Source organism: Anastrepha obliqua, chromosome 4 (assembly GCF_027943255.1).
Source record: "Anastrepha obliqua isolate idAnaObli1 chromosome 4, idAnaObli1_1.0, whole genome shotgun sequence".
Lineage (NCBI taxonomy): Eukaryota > Metazoa > Arthropoda > Insecta > Diptera > Tephritidae > Anastrepha > Anastrepha obliqua.
The window spans coordinates 121,191,424-121,217,972 of record NC_072895.1 but is presented as its reverse complement, the minus strand read 5'-3'; the positions used below and the strand labels follow the sequence as shown (position 1 = coordinate 121,217,972).

Here is a 26,549-nt window from a genome sequence, read left to right as displayed (position 1 = left end):
TGTTGGTTATATAAGAAAAAATTCAATGCAGCCACTGCCCAACTGAACAACAACTAATTCGACGAGCGTAGGAATACGTGTCAAATGAGCGAGCACAATTCTGCTGTAAGGCCCCCTATGATGTAGCAGCCGAAGTTACTCTCACAATTTTGTTTCGGATGGCCAAACTTTGTTATCTCTCATCCTTGTCTTATCGTACAAAAGGATCGACAGCAACTCAACAATCTCGCCTTGTCCGTGTGTTTATGTGCGTGTGACTGTCCACCACAGTGACTGCAGTGGGTTGGAAAAATTGTTGCCAAGCGAATGTTAACAAACTTTATTTATTTATGAAAATTGTTAAAAAAATATGAAATTACAGACAAGCGGTTTTTGTTCTACTCGGCAAAAATTCAACATCATTGCTTGGCTTGTCAATAGTTCTCAAGTGATTTGTGGAATTTTTTAATGCTTGCACTAAAACCCAACAAGTTTTTCAGCACTCTGATAAAACCTCACCGCAATTATGGTTTTGTTAAGTTAATTTGTTTTTTTTTGTAATTTTCATAAATTTATTTTTCTAATTAAGTAGTTGTTATTTTTTGGCTTTAATAAATATTTCCCTTATGTGTGTTTTGCTTCTCATTTTTAATTTGTATATAATTTTCGCCTATGCTTGCAAAAGTCTAAAGTTTTTGTTTTTTATTTTTTATTTTCGGTTTTTTGTTTTGTTTTTGGTTTAACGCTAAATTTTTAATATTTCTTTGCTATGGGTATTCTTTTGTGTCGAACGCTTACTGTATGTAATCATAGGAAAATCTGCTTGGTATAATAATTCATATCTCTGTATTTTCAAATTGGTATATATTTTTACCACTGCTTTCAAATAAATACTTTTTTTTGTGTTTTACTAAATTCATACTCTTTCATATATCTGACTTATCGCATGTTTCTCAAATGTTTTTTTTATTACAACACTTTTTTTAAAGTAAAGTTTGGAAACAATTTAATATGTATTTTGTCTTCAATTTTTTATATTTTATTTTCAAATATTTTTTAATTATTATTTTTTGCTTTTGCTATTATGGAAGTGTTACTGTGTGCGATTTAGTTGACAAAACATTCGTTTCTCAGCATTGTTACGCGTTTTAAAGTACTGTTTTTGCTATGACTCTGTTTTTACTCTTAATTTCGTACCTCCAAGGCGTTCGTGTAAGTATCGTGCGAATTTCGAATATTGATTTATGTTTCTGTTGTTGTTGTTTTTACTCAGAATCGTGTAGTGTTTCTTCGCACATATAAAAAACACAATTAATGCTTTCGTAATAATTCTGCCAAAAATTTTGTGCTATACTAACTTTTGTTTATTTATTTTTTTGAAAGTATTTTTATTTTTAAATCTCTGTTTGAAGCATATGTTTTATTATTTTCGCATATTTAGTGACGTTGTCTGCTTTACTCTTTATTCATTATAACTATTTATATAGTTTTTTTACCATAAATTACATATGCCAGCTGTTTATTGTCTCATTTATTAAATCTCTGCAACAAAATTTGCATTCAACTTTATTACTATTTTTTAAATTTAAAATTATAATCGGCCTATTCAAAAAATTACTCTCGATTTCCTATACAAAACAGTACGGTGTGCGAAATCGTTTCTGTCGCCCAATATTTTCGAGTTTATGTATGCATGTAAGTGTGTGTGTATATATGCATGTGAGTGTACACAATACGCGTGCAGTTGCTGACTGTTTCGTGTTCGGTGTTTTCTTGTTCGTGACTGTGTTTTTTTTCGCTGTGTGAAATTTATTAGCCTGGCAACGCTGTGGTTACAAATTTTGCTATAAAACTACTTTTTTATTTTATTTTAAATATCTATAAGATATAATAGTTATGCAACACATAAGTTTAAATTATTTTTTCACTTTCTATATTTCAGTACAAATCTTAAACAACAACTATTTTTTTAACAGCTTATTGCATTTTTTCCAAAAATGTCGTATTTCCTCTTCTCGGCGCACGAGCAAATGTGTTCAGCATTTCCCCATTTGAAAATAACGATTCCATTCCGGCTTTCGTTTCGCTCGAGCTGTAAGCGAGTGATTTTTTCAGCTGTCGAAGTTCTGATTCATAACTGGAAATGGAACGTTTGGTGTTTCATTGCCAGTGAGCAGCTTTTGCTTAGTAACTTAATGGCGCTTTCCTAATTTTTCAGCCTTTGAGCAGTAATAGTCATTCCCCTCGCTACCAGTGCTTTAATAAAATATAAGATTGATCAAAAGTCAATAAGCGTCGATTTCATAAAAACCGTTGAACTCTTTACATAGAAATTGACTGCTAAGCGCTTTGATAAATGAGCGAATTTTTAGATTTAAAACTTTTACCGAGTAGCTTTCACAATCATATATGGATATGGTGACCGGTTATAAATTTTACACTGAAGGGCGTGCCATAGAAAACTCAAAAATAATATTTGACGGTAGAGCTTTCAAAAGGTTGTTTCGTGAAGATTATCAAATTTATTCGCTTCTGTCTTGATTTTAAAGTGCCTAATTGGAAATCGTGAAAGGGTATGTTGAAGAAAAAAATGATCAAAGCTTTCCGTCAAAAGCTTAAATTGTGCTTTCACATTTAGTTTGAAAAGTTTCATTGCTCTCAAATGATCTCTGGGTCTATTGTTTTTCTCTTAGTATGTCATCTTAAAGCTTGCAAAATATGCCACTTTTTTTCTTCTTCTTCAGTTTTTAAAACTTGTATTGTTAACTGCTCTCCACCCCAAGTTGTCATTGCGCTTTCCTGCATTTGTTTTGAAAGCTTTTAGGGCCACTACTCTATTTATACAAATCGTACTCAAAGCTTTTTACTACTGTTGCGACATACAAACTTTTCAAGACAGTTTTAGTGAGAATTTATTGAAAGCTTTCGGAAACTCTGCATCGAGAGCAAACTTTCCGCTCTCGTATTCTATATTCAACCGCGCATGAACCAAGCATTTTCGGCTTGTTTTCTCCTATTCCCTTCTATCCTCCTAGTCTCACATAAAGACAGACAACGACTACGCATGCCGCCTTCCGTGCCTTTGCCGCAAGCTCATCATACGCTTTCTTTCCTTATTTATTTTAACCTTAGCCAACCGTATCGATTCGGGCAGCATTGCTGTCGCCGAAGTGGGCAGATATCCGCTTACGATTGTCAGCCGACTGTTGCGAGTCGCGTCAGTTGCCACACGCTCTGTGGACTGTTGTTGTGCCACCTCGCTGGATTCCTCCAACAGATCCGGATAGACGCTGATGTTGTCAATATTGTCGATGTCAATGTCGCCGGCGTTATTTCGTACATAGGTCAGCTGGTGAAAGGGTGTGGCTAGCAGTTTCTGCGTCGATATGCGTATCGTCTTTTTGGTGGTCACTGTCGCAGCTGCTGCCGCCGCTGTAGGCGTGGAGTCGCTGGCCACAGTTGATGAAGAAGGCGCTGTCGATGAGGTTGTTTTGATGAAAGTATTTGCAGTTGGTGTGTGAACTAAATGATTACTGTTGCCATCAAATTGCAATAATTGCGGCTGACTGTTGAAGGGCGCAATGGTTTTGTTGCCCAGCAATTGATGTAGCGGGTAAATGTGTTGCCTAGTCGTTGTTGCCGAAACAGTTGTGGCATTCGTTGCGTCTTGTGTTTTAATTGTTGCAGTTGCGGTATGCGTTGTTGCGATTGTGCTGCTGTACGAGTACTCTTGTGCTGTTTGTGCCGACTGTGGCTGCAACTTGTTGCTACTACCGTACGATTTGCTGCCTTGTCGCTGCAACTTTCCCTCTCCCAAGTATTTTTTGCTATAACTAAGGCTGGAGTTGCTTGCCAGTAGCGCTTGCAAGGGATGTTGAGACACTGCTTCAAAATCTCTGCTGTCGCCGTTTCGACTGTTGGGCCTATGCTTGCTTCTGTTCCTGTGTTTGTTGTGTTTATGCAAGCTGTAGTCACTGCTCTGCACACTGGGTGGGGCATCAGCCAAACCTTTGTCCCAAAAATTGTTGCCGCTATAATTCATTTGATGCTGCCACCATGTTGCACGATCTTCAGCAGCGAAATCGGTTGTTGTGGTGGCGATTGTTGGCCGTACGGTTGCCGCGTCTACTTCATCTGAGTACTCTTCACCCCGCTGCGGCCTCCAAGCGTATTCATCATCGCTGTTGCTACGCGTTGCAAGCAATTGGTTGTACAAAAGTGTTGCTATGCTGGCGGCAATGCTCGAAGGCTTTCTCGACATGTGGCGGTCGTTTATCTTCGGATCGTTTATGATGTTCTCGTGCTCGCCCTTCAAGTTGTAGCTGCCTCGCTGTACAACTGCTGTGGTTATTGTGCTACCAACATCCGCCAGTGCTTCGGTGAAACTGCCGCTGCTACTGCTACTTTCCGATTCGGTTTCACTAGAGGTAGAATTCATTGTTGCATACAGATCTGCATCGTCCGCGTTAGTTTGCGTCTCCATTGTCGCATTGACATCCTCTGGCAAAATCGCTGTTGCTGCAACACTTTCTGTTTCAATTGTTGCTGTTGGAGCCGGAAACATTGTCTCAGCATAGTCGCTAAAGCTAGCGGCTGTCGCTTCTGTGTCCAGTGTTGTTGGCGACCAGCTCTGAACGCTACTTTCAGAAAATATTGGCGATGTGGGGGTCAGGGACTGCTCTTCGGTTTCTGAACCTGCCCCACTTACTGTTATAAAGTGTTGTTGTTGGGAAGTAATACTGTTTAATTGAATGCCCGTTTTGCTGTCGTCCATCTCAGCAATAAGCGTAGAGTTGAGCGCATCTTCGTCTACTAAAATCTCACCTGAGAAATCAGTGATGTTGTTGTAGTCGCTTGTTGGCGTAAGCGAGGAAAATCCATCAAAAACATCTGTAGTTGATGCCGAGTATGCATGTGTAGGCGTGTCTTCCGTGTCCGATGACACTGACGAAGGTAGAAGCGAAACAGGCGAGGCTATGTAAGCATCTAGAAGTGTTGTTGCCGATGATGGCACCGATGCTGAATCGGCGAGAGTTGTTGAAGATATCCATTCGCCGCTGTAATCGCCATAAGTTGCTGCCGACGATATCTGCGATGTTGACAACGATGAAAGCGGTGACGTTGGCGACTCGTTCCACAGCCAAGTGGTTTGCGTTGGTGTGGCAGCGTCATGCCTCGATTCCTGCGATTTGAAGGTGACAGGCTGCGAGCGAAGGGGCAGCATTTGTTGCTCGAGCTTTTGCTGTTGCTTCTTCTGCTTGCGTCCTTTTCTTCGTCGCCCTTTGCGCTTATTCGCAATTGTTGTTGTTTTCATTGTTGTTATTGCTGTTGTAGTTGCTGCCGCACCCTTTTCAGCAACATTTGCGGCAGTTGTGTGGGCGCCGTGCTCGTGCTTTCGTTGCTTGTAACTGCCGGTTAAGGCTGCTCCTGCTGCTGCTACTGTCGCGCCGAAAGTAGTTTGTGTTGTTGTTGCCATCGCAGCACCACGACCTGCCAAAGTTGGTGTGGCCGACGCATGCTCCTGCGCAGCTTTTTGAGCTTCTGTTGTTGTTGCTGGACTAGTTATTTTGCCGCTGCGCAGTCGTTGCTGCTGCTGACGCTGATGTTGCCGTCGCTTCTGTTTGTGCTCGTGCTGCTGGCGACGGGCAATCAAGTTCGGATCATTGTGATGATGCCGCACCTGATGTTGTTGCTGCTGGCGCACATGTTCGCGTGTCTGGCTATTACTATTGTTGTTGTTGTTGCTGTTGTTATTATAATTGTGATGCTTTTGCTGACTTACAACTATTTGCTGCTGCTGTTGCTGACTATTACTAACTAATTTCCTACTGTTGCTATTGTGGCTACTGCTCGGGTTGTTGTTGTTACTGTTGCTGCTTAAATTGCTACTATGGCCATTAGAGTACTCTTCATTTTGGTTATTGTTGCTATTTCTGTTGCTATTAGTTTTGTTGTTATTGCGCATGCCATTCACTCGCTTATTTTTGTTGTTGTTGCGCAACAGCTTGTTGTTGTGGCTGCGTTGGGACGCTGTCGCAGTAGCTGTCGCCGTTGCCGTTGCTGTTGTTGCTGCCGCTGAGAGTGCTGCTCGCTGTGACGACAATCTCGCTGAGGCTCCTGATGTTGTATGTGTGGTTGTTGCTGTTGTTTGTGGTGATGTGCTAATGCCGCTAATGGTTTTGGTGCTCTTCGCTTTCGGTGCAAAGTAATTGGTGTGCTGATGGAAAAACTGATCGGCCTGTATCTTCGTGAATAGATAACAGGCATCGTTGACATTCTTCTTCGGCCCGACCGCCTTACCTCGGTGCGTGAAGCCGACACGTCGCTGCAGATCGACTACGGAACGAAACACGAAATAACCGTGTACGATGGTTTCGTTGAAGTAGCAGGTGTCGCGCAGTTCTTTCTGTAAGGCAATGAGAGGAAAAAATATGTGAAATTTATGAAAACAATTTTTTTTAAGAAACAGCATTTGATTACAATTATTTCACCTAATATCGGATGTAGAGAAGGACATAAAACTATGTAGAGAAGGACATAAACTAAATTTTTGATCCAGATTATACATATGCCCTCCAAAACTGTGTTCTCAATTATTAGTGAGGGGAAACATTGTTGTAGTTGCCTAGAGTATACGACTACCGCATATATTTGGTTTCCCTGCTTGACGCCCAAATACTAAACCACTAAAACCATTTGAAAAATCAAAATCCTTCCGCCTTTCACTTATTTTCTGAATATCTACATGCATTCTTCCCTCTACATCTTTTAAAATAAAAATCAAATAACTATTTTGAGAACGGTGCAATTTGTGTAGAACTTTTTCTATTTTGAATTTTTTCTCTTCCCATAGGTTTTTACCAACACAAATTGCATAGACTTACAAAAAGGGGCTTATAAGCCAAAATATATTAAGAAATTACAAAATTAATTTTCAAACAGCAAAAAATCGAAAATGACTTAACCGATTGCTGTGCTGCTTTTTTCCTATAAAACCTGAAAATATTAGCTATCATTCTGCATTAGTGAAATTTCTGAATTATTTCTTATTATTATTAAAATTGTGAAAACAAAAAGAGGATTTTTTAAAAAAAATGCTGTTTGTGTGTATCTTTGCTGTGTGACAAATTCCATTGGCGAGCAAAAGCAAACAAAGCGGAAAAAATTGTGCAAAAGAGGAAAACTTTATGCCCACTGATTTCTGCGCACTCCTCTTTCGTATATACACTGCGTTAAAAAAATATGGCACATGAACTTATTGGCAAATTTTGACCGTTTATTTGTTTCTTACTTAATTTTAATAATATTGTTTATAGAAATATAATTCTCCTACAAAAATCATATTCATAAATCCAAATAATTTTTATTCGAAATTTTAGTCAGAATTTTTTAAAAAATTTGAGGTATACAGTTTAGTAGCCCAGTAAATTTTGGTATAAAAAAAGTATAAGTTTAGGTGGCGAATCGTGTTGGTTTTTGACGATTTCGTTTTTTGTTGTGTCTTGTGCATTTTCTCCATTAAATGACTCTCGATACTTTTTTATATGGAAGAAAATACTCATAACCTTCTTCTTCTCCTTAATCTTTATTGTAGGAAAAAAATTACATTATGCCATTGTTTTTTTAATAAAAATATAATTATTGCATCACTCGCATCGTTATCTAGACGTCCAACACTTGTGCCAACTCTTTGGTGATCTTCCTGGAAGTCGTGGTGTTTTACGTTGACCTTTCATCAAAATCTTTGCCAACCGTCTCTTGCGGATCCACGTTACTACGTCGGTGATTTTGCAAATCTTTCGTATCTCCTCGTTTCGTTTAAGATCGCGTCTTGTGTAGTCAGCTATTGCTCGCAGCGTTTGCATTTGGACGGTTGGCATTACTCGCTCTATTGCGTTTGTATCAGCTCGACCTCCAAATAAGAAGTTCATAATTGGTCTAACGCTTTTCTTTCATATGCGAACCTTGCTTTGTCTTTCCATATAATATCGCATACTCACCTGGACACCTGTGCGGCTTTTTCGTATTGGTTTCGCTTTTCTTCAACGAAATTTTTTTAAATGTTATTCTTGCGCCCAGGTAAATAAATTCCATGAGCTATTCGATGCTTTGCCAAATAACTTGCATCAGAATGGGTCAATAAAATAAAAAATTAACGTTTTTGCCATTTCCATTTTTCAGTTTAGAGCAAGCGGTGCAAAATTAAATAGATTTACTACATAGATATGCGAATTTTCTCGACCTATAATTTTCTGTTTTCCATAATTTTGTGGCGTATTTCTTTGGTAGTTCGATTAGCAAGGAAAAATGTATAAGCTGATTTACAAATTCTAATTTCTCTGTTGTTTTCAATTGCCGGTCCTACGAAGATTTTACTCTCTAAACCCATTTTCTCTGGAATTATAACAACCAAGATTTTTGCACTTCCACATTTATTTACAGGTACATACCTACGAAATAATGGTGATTTTAGCGTGGAGAACGAGGATCGTGGCCGGTCTCCGAAAAAGTTTGAGGACGCCGAATTGCAGGCACTGTTGGATGAAAATGATGGTCAAACGCAAGAAATGATAGCAGAGCACTTGGGAGTGACCCAAAAAACCATTTCCAAGAGTTTGAAAGTCATGGGCATGATTTTAAAGGTCGGAAGATGGGTGCCGCATGAACTGACTGAAAGGCAGCAAGAGAACCGAAAAACCACTTTTGACATGCTGCTCCCCTGGTTCAAAAGGAAGTCTTTTTGAATCGAATCGTTACGGGTGATGAAAAATGGGTGTATTTCTCCAATCCCAAGCGTAAACGATCATATGGTCCGCCCGGCCACAAGCCAAAAACAACGGCCAAACCAAATCGCTTCGTCCGCAAGGCAATGCTGTGTGTTTTCTGGGATCAGCGTGGTATGATTTAGTACGAGCTATTAAAACCAGGTGAAAGAGTTGACGGTGCACGCTACCAACGACAATTGGCCGATTTGAACAGCGCTATACACCGAAAACGCCCAGAATATGCCGATCACAAAGTAATTTTTCTTGATGAAAATGCACCGCCACATCGAACGAGAGCGACCCGGGAATTGGTGGAGACGTACGATTGGGAACCGCTAGTGCATGCGGCTTACTCAACAGACTTGGCGCCTTCCGATTATCATTTGTTTGCATCGATGGGCCACGCACTTTCCGAGCAGCGCTTCAATTCTCACGAAGAAGCCAAAAAATGGCTCGATGATTGGCTTGCGGCCAAAGACGGCCAATTTTTTTGGCGCGGCATCCACAAATTGCCTGAGAAATGGGAAAAATGTGTCGCTAGTGATAGCTTTTATTTTAAAGATTAAATTTGTAACCATTTTTTGTTAATAATCGTTTGAAATTGAAAGAAGTCTCATTTCATAGGTATATCCACTTCAAATCTTTTTAAAACGATCGATTGTTTTGAAGTTCTATTTTTACTATATCTAATTGAAGAGTTTGCCATTTACATCCACTATAATTGATTTCTATTTACGTTCTTCTCTTTGTTTTTGCTGCTGTAAATACCCTGATATACTCGGAAATATGTGTATTTTATTTGTGTAATCTCGCGCGCACGCTTGTCGCTCTTCAAGTCAAATTTCTTCCTACATGCGCACGCGCATGTGCTTCAGCTCGTCAAATTCCGCTGTGAATAACATCACAACGAGTTTGCACTGGATCTGAAAGTGACTTTTTTTATTGTATTAGCAGAGCCACTAGAGATTGTTAGGACACGTGTTCAAACAAAACAGAAATTAATGTAGGTTTTAATTTTTTTTTTTTAAGTAAACGTAAATGTAGAAGATACGGCTTCGGATGAAAAGTAATTTTTATTAGAGTATTTCGAAAATTATTGGGAAGAGGCGTTTTTCTTAAATTAATAATCAAGAAAGCGAAAAAAAGAAGTACTGACTTTTTGTTGATTGTGAAACTAGGGCCTAGAAGTTAAGAATGACATTTTTTATAAGCACATGGGTTACACTGATATACTAATCGAATTGTGCTATATGTGAGGCTCCGAATTTTACCCATCCTTCAAGTCATTGATCGGGTACTTTACCGAGGAAATTCTGTTCAGCTTTGAGATATATGACCTTCATACGTTTGTTAGCTTCATAAGCATCAAGTCTGAGAGCAGTCGCTCTCCAAAACTGGCTGATGGCATAAAACGAAGTAAATAGGAATCTGAAACTGTCATTTCTAGTGATTACAAAGGATCCTATAGCACTTTTGAGTTCAGTTCTTCTAAGTATTATTACTATTATTTCTTATGCATTATAATAAAAATTATAAACCAATATTTGTATAAACACTAGCCCCCAGGGCTATCGGTCCTTTATACTTTCAATTAGAATTTTAGGAATTCTTTAGGAATATTATATTGTCTCTATATTTTTCTTTGTAGGACTAGAAAGGATGTCGACTAGAAGGATGTCGACTAGGTTGTTGTTGTCTTCAAACAACTTGGAGCGTGTGGATGAGAGAGATGAGTATCGTAGTAGGATATCTTCTAAGTAGTTTTTCAAAGATACAGCAACATGCTGCCTGGCCTTACCAAATTTAAAAGTGAACTTACGCTACCAATAAACTAAGCCTCATTCATGTTCTTCAGTGGCTCGCCTTAAGCATATTATTATTATTATTATTTATTTGTTATCTATAATTAAAATTACAAAATAACTTTTTAGCACAAGCTACCAAGGCTATCGGCTTAGTCATATGGTTATAATACTTATTACTAAAGGTTTAAATTAAGTGAAACATTTCAATATCTTTAAGGAAGTTAACAATTTGTCTTATATTAGATTCTGAGGGGGTTATAATACTTATTACTAAAGGTTTAAATTAAGTGAAACATTTCAATATCTTTAAGAAAGTTAACAATTAGTCTTATATTAGATTCTGAGGGGTATCGTAGGATTAACGGGAGTGTGTTCTGTGTTTGAAATGCTTGAGAGCGTTGAGCGTGAAGATTTGGGCAATCTGATAAAATATGCTGAATTGTTAGGTTGTTATTGTTGCAGAAGTGGCACTTGGGTTGAGATTTCGATTGCAAAATATATTCATGCGTTATAAGTGTGTGCCCCAATCTGAGGCGTGTGAAGCATCTGTTGGCCCATGTTGAAGTGTTGGTTGGAAGTTTGATTTGTGCACCGAGAGGGTTTATATCTTTGTATGGATGTGTGTAAGTTGACCATTCCTCATTAAGATGTTTACGTAGAGCGTTAGAGTAATAGGTTTTTAGTGACTTCACATCAAATGGCATGAAGACGTGAAGACAGTCTTTTAACGAGGATTTTGCAGCTAGGTCTGCTTGTTCATTGCCCAAGATGCCTGAGTGAGATGGGATCCACATCAGTTTTATTTTTGGTGATGCGTTCATAAGTAGTTGTTGCACCGATTGTAATGGGCTGTCTCTTATGTGAAATTTTTGGGAAGCTAGGAATACCGATTTACTGTCTGTACATATCACGTAGCATTTGTTGGTTTCTTTGGCCATTTGTAGTGCCGAGATTAATCCCTGTAGTTCTGCGTCAAATATGTTTGCATATTGTGGTAGTAATCCGTGGGACTGTGTTAGACCATTCTCGTCTGTAACAGCAAATGATACACCGTCTTTTTGTTTTGACCCGTCGGTAAACAGAAAGCTCCATCCTTCCTGCTTTAGTGGAGTAACGATGCTAGTGTATAGCTTTTGGAAATTAGATTGACATGTCTTGTCTTTGTGGTGAAGTGTTAACTCATTTATAAATATCTTGCTGTCAAGTTCCCATGGTGGGATTTTTGCTGGCGTAAGTTTTGGTGGGGAAAAATTTAATTTGAGAAATTCTGCAAGTTCCTTTATCTCACACAAGGCGGATTTTCTTTTTATGGCCGTTTTACGTTTGTTAAGTAGCTGGATTTCACGACTTAGTACGTTTGGTGAGTAGGAGTAGAGTTTGTAAATTATACGGCTTCTGAGATATTTTATTCTGGATTCGATTGTCTGAAAGCCCCCTTCGGTTAGCAAGTTCTTTATTGGTGTAGTTCTAAATGCTCTTAGGCTTCTTCTCACAGCAGAATGGTAAGGGCCTTTGATCATTTTGAGGTGATTTTTAGAGGTGGAGCCATAGATTTGTAATCCATAGTCAATTTTGCTCAGAATTGTTAGTTTGGTGATATCGATTAAGGTGTTAGTATGTACATAGCTTTTTTTTGAGGATAGATATTTTACAATGTTTAGCCTGGTAGCTAGTGTGTTCCTTATATTAGAACAATGATACTTAAAGTTATATTTGGAATCGAATGTTACACCTAATATTTTCATATTATTATTGTTAGGTATAGTATAGTTATTATTTTTGAGATTTATTTCGCTACAATTTCGTTTTTTGCAAATATGCAAATGTTTGCATTTATTTAAGGAGATTAGGGCGCCCGATGGTAGTGACCAGTTGTGTATGGCATTTAAGGCGTTATTGAAAGACTCTTCAATGTCTGAGGTTTTTGTTTGGGTGGAAATGAGGTAAAGGTCGTCGGCATATAAGCAGTGCTTGATGTTACGGTGTTTACTCATAAGTCTGCTTATGTCGTCGAATGCCACCAAGAAAAGTGTGACCGATAATGGCGAGCCTTGGGGAATTCCATTGTGGAGGGGGAATGTTTTGGAAAAGGTGTCATTTGTTTTACAACGAAATTTTCTCTTTGTCAGAAATGATTTCACATATTCAAAAATTTTTGGGCCGATTTGCCATTCCTGTAGTTTTTGCAAGACCACGTGACAACCGATGTTGTCAAATGCCTTGGCAAAATCTACGGAAAGGATAGAAATGTGATTCTTTTTTGAGAGATTTTTACATATGTGGTGATCTAGAAAGAGAAGTGCATCTAAGGTGCTTTTCCCAGACTGAAATCCTACTTGGAATGGAGATAGAAGCTTTTTGGTATTTAAATACCACATCAACCTTGTAGCGATTATTTTTTCCATGATTTTGCTCATGCACGGAATTAGTGAAATGGGCCTATAGTTTCTTAATTCGTTTGGTTCTTTATTTGGTTTGAGTATTGGGATTACTGTGGCAGTCTTAAAACTTTGTGGAATCACTCCGGAGTCGAAAATGGAATTGTAGAGCTGGAGTAGTCTTAGCATTGTGGGTTTCGGTATTTTTTTTAGCATTTCGTAATTAATTTTGTCAAATCCCGGAGTGGTACCTTTCACCGATTTTAGAGCATACTCCAGTTCACTGAAATTGATATCGGTCTCGAGATGTTTTGCTAGATTGTCGGTATTATCGTTTGCGCGCATGGTGGTAACGTTTCTGGCAGAAGCAATGAATTGCGGTGGGAAGTTGGAATTTTCAGAAGATTTTGAAAAATGTTGGGCGAATTCGAAAGATATGTCGCTTCTATTTGTTATGTTTGAACTATTTATATTTATAGATGAAATGCTAGTGGGGTTATATGTACCTGTGAGAGTTTTTATTCTTTTCCAAATAGTTGCTGTTGCGGAGTTTGGGCTAATTTCTTTCGTAAAATTTTCAAAGCTTCTACGTTTGGCCGATTTCTTTTCCCTATTGAATAGGGCGTTCTTTTTTTTAAAATTAATCAAAGAATCGAGAGTTCTTATTTGTTGATATTCCCTCCAGGCTTTAACTTTTACTTTATGAAGATCGCTTAAAGCGGGACTCCACCATGGGACTTGCCTTGATCTATATGGGTGGAAGGTTGTTGGTATAGCTACATTTGCTGCATTTCTAATTGCTTTTGAGATAATCGCTACTTCTTTATTAGGGTTCCTTTGCGTAAATTCCGGTAGATGGTTGGAGCTAAGAGCGACTTGGTATTTATCCCAGTTAGCCTTAGCTGTATTGAATCTAGCTGGCTTAGGGTTTTGTAAGAATTGTTTGAAGGGAATGAAATCGAGCAGATTATTGGGTAATGGTCGCTGTTGTGTAAATCTTTTAGCGTGTACCAAGTTGTAAGTGGGAGTAATTGGGGTGACGACAAAGTTATGTCTACGTGTGTGAAAGTATTGTGTGTAGAGAAGTGTGTTGGGCTATTGTTGTTAAGTACACATAGGTTTGAACTCAGTATAAAGTCTTCTATTACTATACCTCTGGGGTTGGCTTTAGGTGAGCCCCATAGGGGGCTCCAGCTATTGTAATCTCCGGCTAGAACTACAGGTGTGTTAATTGATGAGGTGATTGCCTCCAAGTCGGAGACCGAAAACTTTTGGAGTGGTGGAATGTATATAGATACAATGGTTACCGGATATTGAAGATTAACTTCTACGGCGACTGCTGAGATGTTAGAGGTGATATTTAAGATTTTATGTGGGATACTATTGTGCACTAGTATGCCACAGCCTTGCTTAGCGTTAGTTATATGAGGGAAATTATGAAAATGCGCTGAGTATTGTTTTGGTGGATGTGGAAGGTAATTGTGTTTAAGGTGAGTTTCCTGGATACATATAACGTGGGGTCTGCGATCTTTTATTAAGAGTTCTAAATCTTGGTAGTTGTTGTGATATCCTTTAATATTCCATTGTAGAATATTAAGTATCATAATTTATAATATTAATTATAATTCACTATAAAAGCTGTTAAATGAAAACAGCTCATAGTGTAGGCTCGTCGTGATCTATTTCTATATCATCAACTTGAACCTGAGAGACTGATGTAGAGTGGAGTTGATAATGTACATAATTCATGTAGTCATCGGGCAGTTGGTAATTAGAGAGAGTTTCTGAGGAATTGATAGTATTTGTAATCGTGTGAGCAATTGGATTTTCGATTGAGTTATTAAAAGAGTTTGCACTGAGGTGAGGCGTATGCTCTGTGAGTGCCCGGGCACTCATATCTGAGTTGTTTATTGTAAACGAGCTCAAGTTATGTGATGGTATGCTGTGAGATGTTGGAGTAAGTGAGCTAGTTGTGTTCGGCTGTGTTACGAGAGATGATGATTCTTGTACTGTAGTGCTTTTGTTATTTTTAAGAAAGTTGGGGGAGAGAGATGCGAAGTGGGTTGTGGTATTATCTTCTGAGTTGAGTGAGTGCTTGGGTAAAGGGAGTGCGGGTGGCTTATTCGTGTTTATGTTATTTGCTGTGTTTTGAGAAGCGTCAGAAGTTGTTGTTTTTGAGATAGGATGAGATGGTGAATTTTCGGCGGTTGTACTGGGTAGTAGGACAGGGGAAGGTTCGGAGGTTATTGCGGATGCATACGTTTGTTTTCCATTGAGAGAAAACGGGTTTTGTAGCTAGAATAGCCGCTTGGCTTCGTTGAAGTTACACTTATTTTGTGTTTTTATTTTTAATATTTGTTTTTGCTCAAGGTATTTAGGACAGTCTCTAGCTGAAGCGGGGTGTGGACCAAAGCAGTTGGTGCACATTTTGCGTTGGCATAGTTCAGGGGTATGAGGGGGGAGATTGCAGAACTCACAGGTGGTGTTGTTGTTGCATTTTTTAGTGGTATGACCGAGAAGCTGACAATTACGACAACGCATTGGTGTTGGGAAATGTTCTTCTACTTTTAGGGAATACCATGCAACGTCGATATCTTGGGGGACTTTATAAAGGTCAAATGTAAGAACCATTCGTCCTGTTGGCATTGGATTTCCATTCACTTTTTTGGTAAACTTGTAGACATCTACGACTCCTTGCGATTTAAGGCCTTCAATAATTTCTTTTTCATCGGTTTCGGCTAGGTTTTTGTCATAAATGGTACCTTTGCACGTGTTAAGAGATTCGTGGAAGGACACAGATATTGGGCATAAGCCACCAAAATTTTTACATTTTAAGAATTTTTCAGCCACCTTTTTAGATTTAGTAAGTACTAATAAGCTGCCGTCCTTGAGAATACTTACGGAGCTGTACTCTGTACTTATTCCGTCAAGGGCTTTCTTTTTAGCGAACACACTATACTTAGAAATTTTGTTGTTTTCGTCAGAGGATTTTATAATGATGAATTTTGGATCATTTTGGTTAACAGTTTTGGTGACTGGCGATGGTAGGGATGGGTAAAGCTCTTTATTTGCACTGGTTGTTTTTTTTCGTTTCGATTTGGGGGGAATTGACATACTATCAGATAGTATGTCAAATCGGTTCCCCGAGGGGAACGGAATATTATTTTCCATTAGAAATCAACACTTCAGGCTTTTATTTGTATTTTTGCACTTCACAACAAGAAAATTATAGAAAAGTCAATTGCACTAAGCACGTGGAGAGTAAGAACACTCTGAGAGAGAAGTAACGCAGCGATAATTAACACAACTATTCGGTACGAAGTGTAGTCGACGACTGTTAAGCATATTAGCTGCCCTTAGTTGTGAAGGCCACAAACAGTTCCAGCAACATGAAGTATATAACAGCTCTTGTATTCTACCAAAAACAAAGATATACTACTGAGGCAAAAAGTAAGGTGAATTTATTTGTCAAACATCGCGGGATTAAAATTTCGCTCTAGTTATTTTTTTCATGAGTTGGCAGCACTGTTAGTAACATCTGGGCCAACTTTCATGTGAATGTCATTATCAGTAATATATTTACGCTTGTGTTTACCAAACGACCAAGAGTGCATTTTTCGATTTTTTGCGGAATAAAATTTCGGCTGCGGAAACGTTTAGCATGTTGCAGAAGGCATTTGGCATGAAAAATGTCGCAGAAAAATGTTTATAAGTGGTACAAAGACTTCAAAGAGGGTCGAGAACGTGTTGATGACTTGGAGCGCTCCGGACGACCATCGACGTCAACAGATGACCAACACGTCAATAAAGTGAAGGAGTTAGTGCTCAAAAATCGTTGGTTGACTGTTAAAGACCTTACTGATATGATCGGAATATCAGAAGGATCTGTGAAAACCATTTTGAAAGAGCATTTGGGACTACGAAAAGTCAAATCTCGTTGGGTACCGAATACTCTCAATTTCTTGGAAAAAAGTCGTCGCGTTGATGTGTGTGAAACAATGCTTTCAGACTATCAGGACAAGGTCAAATGCATCATTACGGGAGATGAGACTTGCATTTATGCTTACGATCCTGAAACAACCGACCAATCAGGCGAATATCGGGCAAAAGGCGAGGCCAGACCGAAAAGAGCACGTCAAAGTCGTTCAAAAATAAAGGTCATGATGACATTTTTTTTCGATTTTCGTGGTGTGGTGCACTATGAATTCCGTCCACCTGGCCAAACTGTTAATAAGGAATATTATTTGAGCGTTATGCGTCGTTTACGCAATTCGTCTAAAAATACCAGAATTATGGGCCAACAACTCTTGGTTTTTGCATCACGATAATGCACCGTCTCACACTGCATTCGTTCTTCGTGACCATTTCGCCAAAAATTCCACGCATATCGTTCCGCAACCACCGTATTCGTCTGCTTTGGCTCCGTGTGACTTCTGGCTATTCTCAAAACTCAAGAGACCACTCCGGGGAACGCGTTTCGAGTCGATTGAGGAGATAATAGCTGAATCGAAGAAGGTGCTGATGGCTATACCGGCAATGGACTATTTGGCATGTTTCGGGGATTGGAAAAATTGTTGGCATAAGTGTATTTCATCGAGAGGGGATTGTTTTGAAGGGGATGAAATTGATTTACAAGAATAAATAAAGATTTTAAATTTTACAACCAAATTCACCTTACTTTTTGCCCACAGTAGTACTCCCTTTGTCACAATGAAAACCTTTTCTTTATAAAACTGCACACCAGAAATCTTTCTAGAAATTCTAATTAAAATCTATGGAATTGAGATGAAAAGTTTGTGGAACTTTTCAACTGTTTGCACTTGCACAAAGTGGCGCAAAATTAATCATCCAATTTTGTTTTTGAATAACTTTTTTTAGTAAATAAAAAAAAACTATTTTGAGTGATGGAAATCTTTATTTTGAACTTTATGCGCTCCATTGCTTGTTTGTTTGTATATATTCCAGCTGCAGTATGCAAAAATTATAAATCTTCCGAGATGGTGATTAGTTTTGTGCCATCTTGTATATAGTTCGGAATTTGGATTTACATGATTTTTGTTAGCCTATGAATTATACTTTAATACAAAAACGAATGAAATAAAAAAATAGTCAAATCTAATCAACTTAAAAAAGAATGCTTATAATTTGATCTAATTTGCGTCTTTTCACTACATTTACATATACCCACTTTCCTTAACCACTCTCCCTGCACCTTTCATTCATATAAAAATACTTGCCTATATTTCCCTCTTTCCCACCATTAACGCGCCTGCACTTGTTCTTGTTTACATAACAATTAATGAGAACAGACAGCACAGACAAATTTTTCAAACAACAACTGAACATTCACGCCAGCAATCATTTACAAGGGTCGCCTGAGTGGTGGCTGCACTAAAGTGACTGCGCATGCGCAACACATTTCTTCGCGCTTGTCACACGTACCACAGCACGCCCGCTGCTCACGCGCTCAATTGCTCTTGCTACACATTCGAACTGCTCGAATACAAGCATCAGCTATAACAGCAACAACAATAACAAAAATAAAAATAAAAACACATTGACGGCTGTCAGTTACTGTAAACATTGGCGAGTAATTTATTGCCAACAAAATATCAAACAGTCACTTGTATTGAGGAAGTTGCTGGAAAAGTGACAACATTATTGTCAAATAGCTGAGAAAATAAGAAAACAAATATTATATGTATGTAACTATAAACGCATATAAACTAGCTTTAGAAATATGTATGTATGTGGGAAACGCAAATGATAATCCAAATCTTCGTAGTCAATGCGAGCGGAAATGCAGTGAAATTTATGAACTACAAAATGAGTGGCTATTGTGGACTTTTTAATATAAAGCAGCATACCTTTACATTGTTGCCAGATTAAACGCTAAATGTGCATATGAGTATCTGTATACTTATATATACATTCATATGTATGTAGGAAATATAACTGTTAGTTAGCATCAGTGAGCAGATACGCGACTCAATCGTAAGAAATTATGGTTTTAGAAATTGTAGGAAATCTACACACATTTTTTGATGAAATTGTTACAACTTTTTAGTTATTTTTTTATTTTGTGGTAAATATCTGTAATGAAATTATTAATATTTTGCTTTCAGTAGCTTGCAAATTTTATAATAATCTTTTTGCTTGCATATGACCAGCTCGACGCTTTGTATGAAGGTCGTGGGCCTATTCAATTTTGTACCACAAATGCGATGCAAGGCAGGTAAGCAATGCGGGAAACCAATACTAGTAATACTGGATGTCTATCTTAAGTCACTTTTAATGCGCAGAATGTTGATTACCAAGTTGTCAATCGTAGTTGCGTTATCAGCCCAAGCCAGTGCCCCAAAAAAGTGATCCGTAAGAGATAAATCACACAACCTAGGCAGTCAATGGCTCTCCCCCGCCCATTTCAAAAGCGCGTCCAGATAAAATGATCCTTAACAGCTGCTTTTTTGGAATAGATGAGACACTTGTGTTTTAGTGCCACCCCAAATTTTCAGAAGCAACAAAATAAAATTTGAGTAAAAAATAAAAAAATTGTAAAAATGGTTTTTTTTGTTAAAAACTTTAAAAAACCCAAGAAAAATTAAATTTTGTTCCAAAGTTTTTTTAAAGTGTATTAAAAAACATTTTTTTTAATGTTAAAAAGAACCGAAAATGTTTCACTTTAAAAGGCTTTAAAAAACTCAAAAACATAAGAATTATTAAAAAAAAATTGTTTAAAAAGTATTGTACATTGAGAAGAAAAAATGTTAAATGTTAAAGAGAACCAAAAATATTTCTTGTTATAAAACTATAAAAAACCAAAAAGTTTTTTTTTTTATTTATTTAAAAAAAGAAGTTTCTTAAATGTTAAAAAAAAACCGAACATGTTACAAAGCTCTAAAAAATTGATAAATTTTTCAAAAAGTACATTTTAAAACATTTGTATTTAATGTTAAAGAGAACTAAAAATATTACACTTTAAAAAATTCTGAAAAACTAAAAAAAAATTTCAATTAAATTTTCCTCCAAAAAAAAGGTTGTTGTAAAAGGTATATTAAAATTGTTTTTTCATGGTAAAATACCGAAAATGCTGTACTTTAAAAAGCTCTAAAAAACTCTAAAACTTAAAGGTTTTTTCAAAAAAAAAAAACATTGCTTACAAAGTATATTACAAAAGAAAAATTGTTTAGATGTTAAAGAAAACCAAAAATATTTGAGTTTAAAAAACTTTAAGAAAGTTAAAAAAAGTTTTTTTAAGAAGTGAATATACTATAATATAAAAAAAAAGTTTTCAAGTTCAAGAAGAAACTGTTGAAACCTTAAACCTTAAAGTTGGTTTTAGAGTCAGCCTCTGAGAGGCAAAAGTGCTTTGAAAATTGGTTCAAACGAATGCAGAATTGTACGAGTATTGATTTCCAAGGAGAATATTTTGGAAAACAATAAAGCTACATTTATGATTAGTTCAGTGTGTTTTCATTATTGGGGGTAAAATAAAGGGTGGTTACATTTCAAGGGCCAATGTTGAATGTGAACCACACCTAAAGGTTAACAACACTGTTGGACTTCTTTCTTTGGGCTTATTTGAAAGAAGAGGTGTACGTCGATAAGCCAGCAAGAGTTCAAGAGCTAACGGATGAGATAACTCGGCACATTAACAGCATAGAACCTCAATTATGCCTCAGTGTCATCGAAAATTTGGACCTTCGGATGGAGGTGTGCCGCGGTGGCCATTTGGAAGATATTTTCAGAAAAATTCACGACAATGTGAAACATTCTTCAGTTGATCACTTGACATGGAATTACTCATTACGTGAAGGCATAGAACAATAAAAATCAGGTAAATGTATCAGCAAATTCCAACATATTTTCTGTGATTACATTTAAATTATTAAAGGACATTGAAGAAATCGGTTATGCGCTCCTCACTCGTACGACGAACAAAGTTCGACTGCGTTTTTTTTTCCTTCTTGTAAATATCGAAGTTCAATTTTCACCAATAAAGTTTATCAAAGTGCAACCAAGCTATCTATGCCATGCTATTAACAGAGATTATTACAGATTTACTTACATAAAGTCATGCACGAATGTTTGTTGTACAACCAGCCCAACAATATCAAATGATAATTTGTTGATTGTTTTGATTGCTTGAAGTGGGTGATTGAATCGCAATGAAATTGACAGTGATTGTTTCGTACAAATATTTATGACTAACTATGTTGTTATGTGGGTAGACACTTACAAACATTCATGCGTGCTTACATGCATATACACATACGCATGCACGAAAAGCGCATAAATCTTCGAATTGTTTGCATGCATGTTTTCATTTAAATGGTTTTTGTAGGAGTGCTAGCGCATTTAAGTATCTCCATGGAAAGTAAATATGCACAAGTAGGCACTCGCTTAAGGCTTAAGTAGCCATTTACAATAGAGCACATGATTGCATGCATTTGTTTATCGTAAAATAATTCTGTTTTTGCAGTTGCAACAAGTTGTTATTTGTTGCAATTTTTCATTAACAATGTGGAAAAATATGTCATAGTCAATAGCACTACAAGGCTGAAGTGAATCGAGAATTGATTGTACGCTAACAAAAAAGGGGAAAAAACTTTAGTTGAGTGCCATTGCTAGAAACAACAAACTCTTAGGTAGTGACCTAGATTTAATAAACAGAAAATAAATATTTAAATAATTGCATTAAACTAGAGACTGTCATCATGTCAGGTTTTGTGAAATTACTCGCAATTAGAGAAACAAAAAACTTGCTATATTAGTTATTCAATATATGCTGATTGTTAAGTTATGAATGATTCGCTAGTGAAGAAGAAGGCTTCTATAATCACTGCTGACTAGGCAAAGCCACTAAACAAAAATATTTCAGCTGTATCCAGAAAATTCAAAAATATCAAGAAAAACAACATTCAACATTTTGAATTGGTGTTACTGCTAGTGGCGGGAAAATGGTGCAGATCCTGGCGAGTCTTTATGCTTAATAAGTCCGAGTTTGGTATTCCAATACTTGGGTGCTCTTTAAATTAATAAAGGGTTGCGAAAGCTACGTCCTTGGCCCTGGTGGCGAGACTTATAATACCAATATCGTTGACGTACGCCAGCTCCTATAGTTAAAATTGGCAGAACGTTTTATTATTTTTGATATCAAATTGAAAAATTTGCACAAAACATCGCCTTTACGATTGGTTCTAAACTGATTTCCAGTACAACGCAGTTCACCTGAACACAAATATAGAAGTGTCAAGACTTTACTTCTTATGTCGGACTCGGTTTTCAGAGTTAAGAGAACGATATTATCCTCTCTCACTGAATGGTTGCGTATAATATAACTTTAAATTTTGATTCAACTGATGCATGTTTTTGGATATTTTATGGATTATGCCACTCTTGCGGTAAATGTGCAAATTATCGCTAACTATTGATATCGATAACTATGATTTGGTTTGAGCTGAGAATGGCAAAGTGTGTTGACATTTCTATTCTATCGTTTAATGCCAGAGCAATGCTTCCAAATTATAGACATTTTCTTTAAAAAAATTTTTTTTTAAATTTATACGCGAAGTTCATAGAGTGAAGTTTTGAAGAAGATGCTGAAATGATTCTTCGCCGTTCGTCCCAACTTATTGCTTTTTATTTTTCGACTACGTGGAACATTTTACGTAAGGATCTTGGCTTGCTTGCCTATAAAATAGAGCTCGTGCAAGAATTGAATTCAAATGACCATCGTTTGCGTCGATTTTTTGCTGACTGGGCTCATTTAAATTTATTATTCAGATTTTTTGGAAAAAGTAGTCAAAATTGGACTGATCGTATGGACATTGTAACTCATATTCCAGAAATAAGTGCCATGAAACTAGCTATCAGACTATAATAATTTTTTGTGACAATTGCACTTTTCGTACAACTACGAAAATCGTTCGAAAAGTCTGAGGGGAAAAAATGCTATTTACTTAATTGTTGGGGCTATTAGGCTTATACACTTCGTCCAACGCTGTTGATCCCTTCCGATTAACAAGATTTGCCGATGTCTGAAAAATAGCAATTCGTTTCTGCAATTACCTCTTTGTTTGAACAAAATCATTTTCTCGCTAGCCATTTCTTCAAATTGGGGAACAAATAGTAGTCCAAAGGATCCGGGAGAGCCAAGTATGGAGAATAGAGGGTATATGAAACGAGTGTAAACCCATTTTCATTAATTTTGCGACCACAACTTCTGAGGGGTGAGCTGGAAAGGGAGATTACTTGACTTTCTCGATTTGAATGAATGTCAAACGCAAAAAAATAAACCGATCTGGCTAAAACTTAATGTATGTTTTCCCAAGAGATACTACCAACTTTACAAAATCTCGATACGCTCCAGTAGTGCCATAACTCTAACTTTGCATGATTTTTTTAAACTAATCTCGTATTTGGATGCACTTTTGTACACACAAAAACGAGATGTACAACGCTCATCATCACTTTTTTAGAGAAGCTTTAAGTGAAATTACTGTCAAAATACACACACAGATTACTATGTTTAGCCTTCAGTTATGCTGAAAAACGAAATTGAGCGAGAGACTTCGACTGCCTCGTCATCGGGCACTCGGCAGCCGGATTCTACCACTCTTCCAATCAGTCGTTGCTCAGACGGCAATGAAGTGACATAAGTGTTGGTTCTATTGATTTTTTCGTTCTCAGTTATCTCGTAAATTAATCGCTGTCACGTTTACATCCAATCATCGAATCAGCCAATAACCTGGTTCTCTCAAAATAGCTGCGAGTCGGTTAACGGCCTGATATTGGCCACACCTTCTGGACTTTTATCACCATGACTTACCCTCATTCAGAATTGGTTGCTGACTTAGCTTTACAGTTACAAATTCTCACGAGATTTGAAACTTGATACATAGCCCTAAGAGTCACAGATTTCGATAAAACTTCATAGTAGCCCTGTTTCAAACTTCTCACAATCAGGTCCCATTATCAACAGTTTGAGAAAAGAAAGCCATAACCTATAAATATACTGAGAAAATAAAACGAAACTTTTTGCCTGCTCCTTCGCAGAAGAATATGCCATTAATGTAGAAGCTAAGGTGTGGTATTTTTCTAATTTTAGCCAGATTTGAAATATTCTAACTTTTAAAACATTGTAGACCTACAGAAAAACTCAACAATTTGTCAAACTCAAATAGCAGTTGCTCTAAAATAGATATTTGGGTCATACACGGCGTATGAGTGTTTTGCTAACAAAGCAATTTTTCCAGCACCACAAATAAGAAAAAAAATGAAAACGTACTACAATAAACAATTAAATTTCCGCCGGCTTTTGCACAAAGCTGGCAATTGCCGCATTTGCTTTCAAATAGATTAAAGTCATAAAGGTGACATAACAAAATGAGTTAGGAAGAAAAGAGCCCACAAAAGCCGACTACATACAATGGCACTTACCTGGTGCGCCTGGCTGCGCGGGTAATCGTAATAAAATTAAGGTATGCAAATAAATGCAATAAGCCCATTGCTGGGCACTACAAGTCATCATACAAATGAAAATGTAGTCTAAATAATAATACTATAAAAATTGTGCCGCTTTTGTACGCAGGCACGTACTTGCGCGTATTTGTGTTTGTTTGACTTATCCCATTCTGATGAATGAATTTCATAGTGCTGTGGGCGCGTCTCATTTTGTGGCACACACGCGCGCCTACACTCATTGCTCGATACATAAACAAACAACAAATACATACATACATACATACATATGGTATATAAGCACATCTCCTGCCTTTAAGCTTTTCTGCTGTTGTACTCCAGTTATTTGCATTGTTGTACTGACAATATTTGACACTTTACATGAGCACTAATTGTTCGCGCGCGAGCAGAATTCAAGAAAAATATTTGTCACTAAGCAAAGGTGTGTGCGCGCGTGTAAGAAGGAGCCACAAATACCGACACCCAAGTGAGTAGTTTCGTGTATTTCACATGTATTTGCATGCCCTTTGTGTGGAGTCAAAATTACAAGCAATGATGTTGACAGACAGAATGAGCGCGACTCAAAGTGGACAACAATAAGTGTCACTACTGTTTTGCGCACACCGCACAAAGTAAATCCAATCAAGTCAAATCAATTCAGTCAAAAATTATTATTGTTGTTATAATTTTTTATTTATTTTTTTTGCCTCAGTATCTTAAATTCTACTTGCAACGGACTTACCTGCCTCCTATACCTTTGCCACACACACACACACACACAACTCATTTACCAGCAGACATATCGAACAGTCACTCACTCACTTGAGAGCTGCTCATGAGCAACGCGACATTTGCTTTGCATTTTGCAAGCAAGCCGAGTCAGTAATAATTCTACTGTCACTCAGTTACCAATTATCATTTAGCTATTGTCAGCTACCGTTTGCCATTGCGAAAATTGTCACTTAAAATTATCAATTCAATGCAGTTAGTTAAAAAAATTTATATTTTTGTTTGTATTTGTAAGAAATTTAGCAGCAGCTGCGCTGGCGTGTAGGCGTTTCCTTTTTGTGTTTCGACGGCGTTGCCGCCCGCAAATCCTAATTAATGTTCGAAGTGGTGCACAAAAGTGTGGAGAGAAACACTGGCGCTCACTCGAAAGCTCGCCTCAGTGTTGCAAGTTGACTTATGAGTTTACTTAAGGCGCTTATGGCTAATAAAGAAAATTGAATTGGCTTTTAATTTGCTATAAGCTGTAGGCAAGACCGAATTCTTATTTTCATTTATCTGCTTCAAGTCACGTAAACTTTTTATGCGCTGATTTATTGCGCAAAATACGAGTTTCGAGTGATGAAATGCATTTTGTTAAAAGCTTAATCAGCCTGCCACTTTGTACATTAGATAACTTTGCTTTATGGGTAAAAATTGCAACACGCAAGTAGGAAATTTATGTGTCTGCAGTTTTTCAAAGTAAATCTGTTCAAACTGATGGTTTGTATATTTACCTACATATAAACAGAGTAACCAGGAAAGTCGTACTAGATACGTAAAGACATTATTATTTTGGTAATTTCTGAATAATTTGGCTACATCACATGATGTGCAAAACTTAACCGTTTTCGAGATACTCGATTTTAATAATTATTGTAAATAATTTTTTTTTCTGTATATCCCTTTTCTACATGTTAGTTCAACGGTCCAATTTTTTTCTGCTTTTAACTAAAGAATGTAAGGGGTTTTAGAAATCTGAGGAAGTAGCTATCGGCATTCTATATCCTCAACTCCTACTCTCAACTTCACCCTGGTAACCTAAGCAACCATAGCTCAAAACAAAGTATCCAGTCCGCATGAAGGGAATATTCAGTGTTAACGAGAGGGGAACTTGTGGTGGGTAATTTGGCATATGCAATTTAAAAGCCTCCCAAAATTTATAGCGTCTGTATCGGAGCGAGCGGTTGCAAAAAGCGTTTAGTTCTTCAGGTTAAAAGCGGTCATCTTAACCGCAGAGCTCATCAGATCAACCCTAGGCTTGTAACTCATTCCTACGCTTGTACTCCACGTTTTTCGTGCAGGAGATATAAAAATATGAAGTTAAGCCCACGAGGAATACATTCTCTGAGTGGTACCCACAGAAATGTGGAAAACTCATCTGCTATGACAGC

At 37.3% G+C, this 26,549-nt stretch overlaps 1 protein-coding gene across 2 annotated transcripts in view; it reads right to left on the bottom strand.

The window, feature by feature from the left end:
• Positions 1–2,726: 2,726 nt before the first annotated feature.
• Positions 2,727–26,549, bottom strand: part of LOC129246349 (pneumococcal serine-rich repeat protein) — a 231,051-nt gene continuing 207,228 nt past the window's right edge. For both annotated transcript variants that reach the window (XM_054885099.1, XM_054885101.1), the window contains one exon: positions 2,727–6,385. In XM_054885099.1, the coding sequence (XP_054741074.1) occupies positions 3,038–6,385 (3,348 nt within the window). In that variant the 3' untranslated portion in view covers positions 2,727–3,037. The remainder of the gene's footprint in view (positions 6,386–26,549) is intronic.